Here is a 6,552-nt window from a genome sequence, read left to right on the forward strand (position 1 = left end):
CTGGGACACACACGTTAAACTCAATCTAACCTGAGGTACAATCATATGTGGCCTGCAACATCATTTTAGATCCTTTTATTTTGAATGGCCCAGTGGGAAATAGCAATCACACCATTAATACTACATATCCCACAATGCACTGGTTTAGATCTGTGAGCACTACATTACATTACATGTCATTTAGCAGACGCTTTTATCCAAAGCAACTTACAATGGAATTGAGTACAATGCGACCGTGATGTCTTTCGCACACAGGGTACCGGTCTTAACCACTGAGCCACTCCACCCCACTCCACGAAGCTCTCCCCACTTCTCTAATGACACAAACAGTGGTCAGCAATTATTCTTTTCCTTCAATCATAGCAGTTTGTTCATATCTGAAATACTCTCATTTGGCTTGAAGGTAAGGTTAATACAAATGTTAAACTCATATTTCTGATTTTAGATTGTTTGGCCCATGACTTGGAGCATGTTTTAAATGTTGGATGGAGTTTGAGGCACAAATAAAAAAAAGAAATGATTCAAGTCTTACTTCTGAGAACAGCCTGACTCCCAGCTATGTATATACACACTGTGCAGACTGACCGCGCCGCAGTGTCACTCTCTGCCATGTCAATACATGAGCGGAGCACTGCAGCCATTAGTAGCAAGTGCACCAAACCACATGGAGCACAGACCACAGCAGAGGGAACTTCTGAGAATGTGAGCGTGAGTGACGATGAGATCACAGTGTGCATCATTAAAGCCCTGACGACTGCTGTGCATCTGATGGAAATGACCAACATTATAATGTGTAAGCATGGCTGATAAATACAAAGATGAATGCCTAACAGTTCTATAACAACACGACTCAGAGCCTCCCTGTCACCATGTGTTTATCTTCACAGGGAGATTAAGAGCATGAAACCAGCCAGATAGAGCCGGAGAAAAAGCAGCAGAGAAAACTGTTGTCAGAGGAAACGACCGAGCGAGGGCTCACACACGAGGAAACATCGCAGCTGGCGAGAAGCTGACCAGTGTGTACATAGAGGATTAACTCTGAAACTGTAGGGGGAACTCTGTAGGGTTAAAGGTGAACAAACGATCAGACTTTCCACGGCCCCACTCGCCTCACCGCGGCACGGTTTAAGTAGCATTTCCACTAGCATAGTAACCTGGTACCAGGTACTATTTTTAGTACCTGGTCTGGCAAGGTTCCAAGCGTGCTGAGTAGGTAACTCTGCGATGATTGGTCAGAGTGCTGTCACAGGAAGAGACGTCCGACACAGATATCACTTGTAGATCAGTAAAGTACTTAACAATCCTAAACGGTTAAGGGTTAATCTCTGGTGTACATTACATCAAACCTGAGTGTTCTAAATCACATATTAAAAATGTAGTGAATTGTTGTGTCATTAAATACTTAAGTTTATATGGAACATACACTCAATTTGCAGCCCAAGGCAATATCGCCAACTCTGATAGGCTCCGCTCACATTGCCAGATCTTAATGCACTTATTGTTTGACTCTCTTTAAGACTCTTTTTTTATCTTTGTTTAGGTTGCTTTGCAGCAAAGGCAGTTTTCAACCAAAGCGACATGGATGTGGGCGCTTCCTCTTTGAACTGCCCTGTGATTGGTCAAAGTCACAGACTTGAAGCAGAAGTTTTATTCTCTCTCTCTTATGCTTACTAAACAATGCTACTCTACATATTTACATTGTATTATAAAGTGTACATTTTAAATGACGATACATTTCGGGTGCATAATGTTATTTATTTTTAGGCATGTCAAAAAATATGCTTGATGATGCAGCAAGGCCATAATTCCTCAAACACTGTGACAATTTTAAAACCCTCAGCTGAACAGAGTCAGATGACATATTGTTATTACGTTACACAGTTTTCTATTAACCATGGCGGTGATCGGTTAGCCTCCACTATTGACTCCAAACTGAAATAAAATAATAACCCAAAACCATTAAAGTGAATTCAAATTGGAGTGAAATTTAAAATGAAGGTGAGATTATATTCATTTGGCAACAATAAAACATAAACATAAAATAACTATACTCCTTTTTTAGAAGTGTGTAATTGTATGATTCTTTGTTTCATTACCAGATTTAATATCAGGAGGCGGTTCACCACCATGTTTTTACAACAGCCCACAATGGACAAACAAAACTCCTTTTGAGTTGTGATGGTAACTATAGGTTAAATAGATTATCTTAAACTTTGAAGGGTTAGGATCAGACCAAAACCAACTCATCTGAAGTGTGGATTCTCTACTTCTCTAAATGAGCCATTATTCTCTTTTGCTGTTTCCATCATGGTACGGTGTGGTCTGGAACGGTAGAGTCACACTTGTGTTTGAACTGAGACCAGTACCTGTACTTGGTGGGCGGAGTGTAAACACGTAAATGTCATTAATTTGGCGGGTGAATGTGCTCTGATGTGTTTTGATATCAACTGTATGAATGAGGAAATGAGAGGAGGGTTAACAAACTCACAGAACACAACAGAAGTCAACACAACATAAGTCAACACAACGTAAGTCAACACAACAGAAGTCAACACAACATAACGTAAGTCAACACAACGTAAGTCAACACAACAGAAGTCAACACAACATAACGTAAGTCAACACAACGTAAGTCAACACAACAGAAGTCAACACAACATAAGTAAACACAACATAAGTAAACACAACGTAAGTCAACACAACATAAGTCAACATAAAAACAACAACACAACAATGGAGGAAACCCAGCAGCTCTGTCTGAGAGCAGACTGCGGGCGTTTGCCATCTTACTTCCACTAAACTTCTACTCACACAGAAACACACACACACACACAGGGTTCAGCTGAGATGTCAGAGTGAAAAGCTCTTGAAAAAGAAAGCGGAGCATAATTACACACAGGGGTAAGTGTGTAAATATGAAGGGAGAAGGTGGATGATCTCATACTCTGCTCAAGACATTAGCACTATTAAATATTTACACAAAGTAAAATATTGCATATTTGACCTTTAATCTGTGGTTACATGACCCCCACGTTATGTTGTGGCTTTGTCGGCAGAGTATATGGCTGTGCTGGTTCTAGGCATAGCTCATACAGGTGATCGCATAGCACGCCATCTATGGAGGGGCACTGGACGACCACCAAATATGTATTTGTGTGTGTGTGCGTGAATAAAAATCCACCCATCACTCCCTGACTTCACTTAACAAATAAAAAATGCAACAATGAAATACAGAATGAGTTACTACATATGTTGTTACATATTTGAATGTTATATTTATGTATGTAGAGTCCCATTATCCCCAATATGTACATTCATCACTTCATCATGTTTCCTCCTCATCCAGTGTGATATACTGAGCAAGAAAAAACATTGAGTAACTTACCCACTGTGGTGAAAACTGTGCAGCAGAAGAACATGGAGCCAAAGAAATTCCACCTGTCAGGTCTCTGGAGCCAAATAGACTTGAACTTGTGTTGCATAATTATCTCCACATGTTTAATGATGTCCTGGCGCGTGGCGGAGGCGTTACCTGACAATGAAGAGCACATTTCATAATAAGAAAGATAATGGTCATGCGTATTTGCATGACGCGCTGAAGTGCGCACGCCTTTGTCCGAATGAATCTAAAGTAGCGCATGTGTGATGACATGGTAAATAATGAGAAGTTTGTTTTTACCGGAGATGTTCTGGACGTTGGTGACAATCTCACCCAAGAACTCGTGGTACTCCTGCTGGGTCGTGGACTCGCTCCCACCCTCGATGTACTGGAACATGAGCGCGCCGAGCGCAGCGTACGCGACCAGGGACAGACACAGCAGAAGGTGAGGGAAGAGCCTCCAGAAGCGCGCTGCGCATTTTCTGGACTCTGCTTTAACGCTTATTCCTTTCTTCGCTGCCACAGACATCCTTCTCTTTTCTTCTCTTCTCTTCAGCTTGGCTCTAAAAGCTCCAGCAGTGCGCGAGGCTGCTGCTGTTTGTGTATCTGTGTGCGTGAGAGAGAGAGAGAGAGAGAGAGGGAGCGCGCAGCATATCATCCACACTCTGACAAACAGTGGGATGAGGTCTCAGGAGACGCTTTATTGACTCAGTAGCTTGTTACTCTGCTCTCTGTCTGTTACATTGGCTTTGACAGCCTCTACATTTACTCCAGCTCAGACATCAGACCAGGATTTATGAAAATATAATCAATTGCAACAATAATAATAAAGATAAAAAATAAATAATATTGATATTTCTTTTTTTTTATTGACAAACAGTTACACATGTATACACAGGTGAAGCGACTCAGTGCTTTCCTTGCCAGTTTACTTTTCTATGTTTCAGTGTGTTCATTTTGTTTTGTTTGCGGTCTGCATTTTGTGAGGAAAACAAATTCAGTCGACAAGATCTCCTCAAATTTGGAGTTTGCCACGTCTCATCTGACTTTCTCCATTCACACAACATACCTCCAGAAATTGTGAGGTTCCCCGGTTCACTATGGATTACCAGCCCAGCAGGCAGACAGAGAAGGTGGGGTCGGGAGAGGAAACAGAAGCGGGGCTGCAGAGACGGCGCAAACCTGGCTCCACTTATTCATCACGGATTCGGCTATACAGCTAGAAGGCTACACAGCACAACGACAGGACAGGACAGGACAGGACAAGTAACTCCGGTAAGAGCAGAGGAGGGGGACTGTGTGTGTATGTTAACAACATATGGTGCACCAACACAGTGACTATAGACCGTCACTGCACCCCAGACATGGAGTATGTGACTATCAAATGCTGGCCCAATTACATCCCTAGAGAGTTCACCACCGTCTTAATCACTGCTGTTTACATTCCACTGGATGCTAACGCTAACGTAGCTCTTGGACTTTTACATAGCAGCATTAGCAGTCAAAAAGCAGGTATCCTGATGCAGTGTTTGTTATCGCGGCAGACTTCAACCACGCAAACCTTAAAGCAGTGCTCCCAAAATTCCACCAGCATGTTATATGTTTGACCAGAGGAGCTAACAGGGTCTACCCAAACGTCAAGAAAGGCTACAGGGTCATACCACTACCACACCCAGCCCAGTCCAACCACCTGTCACTGCTATTGGATCCGGCATACACTCCCTTCAGGAAAACTGCCTCTAATATCATAAGGACTGTTAAAACATGGCCTGACGGAGCTGTTGCAGGACTGCTTTGACAGGACCTGCTGGGAAATATTTTAACACCCATTTACATACAGGGTTCTGTGTTATATTAAGTTCTGTATAGACACTGTCACGGTGGATGAACGCACCCGGGTCCATCCTAATCAGAAGTTGTGGATTACAAAGGAGGTCCAGCAGCTGCTGAAGGAGAGGAACACTGCCTTCAGATCAGGTGAGGAGGCTCTGTATAGTACAGCACGCTCCAAACTCAAGTCAAGTCAGTTTTATTTGTCAAATATACTATATGCACAACATACAGCACAGATGAAATTCACAGAAGTCCTCTCAGACCCACGGTGCAAAACAGGCAGTAAAAAATAAACTATAAATAGAAAGGACATAAAATAAACAATCAACAAAACATAAATAAACAATCAACAAGACATAAATAAACAATCAACAAGACATAAAATAAACCACATATATAAACACAATTAAGGCACTTAATTATTTACAGGATGAAATAAAATAGAATATTAATTAAAAAGAGGGGGGGCATCCATAAGGCCAAGTCGGACTACAGGAGGAGGATTGAATACCACCTGGACAGCAATAACAGCAGGCAGGTGTGGCAGGGAATTCAGCACATTACCAACTACAAGACCAATGCTGGAGCTACTGAAGGGGATTTTTCACTGGCGGAGGAGCAGAACCACTTCTTCGCCCGCTTCAAGGTAAAACCACCAGAGGCAGCAACGCCACATCCTGCAGCCATCAATGACACTGTGGAGTCGTATGCTGCAGGCTGTCGACCTGCGGAAGGCAGCTGGTCCCGACGCCATCTGTGGGCGAGTTCTTAAGGACTGTGCAGACCAGCTGGCGGGGGTCTTTACTAAGATCTTCAACTCTCCAAGTCCACCATCCCAGCCTTTCTGAAGTCCTCCCTCTGCCCAAAAAAACAAATATCTCCACCCTCAATGACTACCGGCCAGTAGCACCCTCACCCCTGTGCTGATGAAGTGCTTTTGAAAAAGTGGTTCGGAAGCACACCAGTTTGTGTATAGGGCAAATACTGAGGACGCCGTAGCCACAGCCCTCCATGCTGGGTTGTCCCACCTGGAGCTCTTCATAGATTTTTAGCTCAGCTTTTAACACCATTCTGCCCCACAGACTGGTGGACAAGCTATCAGGCCTCGGACTACCACACTCCACCTGCCTTTGGATTAAGGACTTTCTGACAGACACACAGAGAGTACGAGTAAGCCACCACACCTCCACAGCCCTCAGCCTCAGCACTGACTCCCCACAGGGCTGTGTGCTGAGCCCCCTGCTCTACACCCTCCATACCCACGACTGCACCCCTGCTCACCTCAGCAACACCATAGTCAAATTTGTAGATAACATCATAGTAGTTGGACTCATCATCAT

General features: G+C 43.4%; 1 protein-coding gene across 1 annotated transcript; it reads right to left on the bottom strand.

Moving 5' to 3' along the window:
• Nucleotides 1-3,385: 3,385 nt before the first annotated feature.
• LOC122761939 (potassium channel subfamily K member 18-like) lies at nt 3,386-4,000 on the bottom strand (the record flags this gene model as incomplete). The annotated part of the gene is made up of 2 exons (XM_044017131.1): nt 3,680-4,000; nt 3,386-3,532 (listed from the first exon to the last, which is right to left on the bottom strand). Coding segments are annotated over exons 1-2 (376 nt in total), but the record flags the coding sequence as incomplete, so codon positions are not given.
• Nucleotides 4,001-6,552: the final 2,552 nt, after the last annotated feature.

This window comes from Solea senegalensis, unplaced genomic scaffold (assembly GCF_019176455.1).
Source record: "Solea senegalensis isolate Sse05_10M unplaced genomic scaffold, IFAPA_SoseM_1 scf7180000015110, whole genome shotgun sequence".
NCBI classification, from domain to species: domain Eukaryota; kingdom Metazoa; phylum Chordata; class Actinopteri; order Pleuronectiformes; family Soleidae; genus Solea; species Solea senegalensis.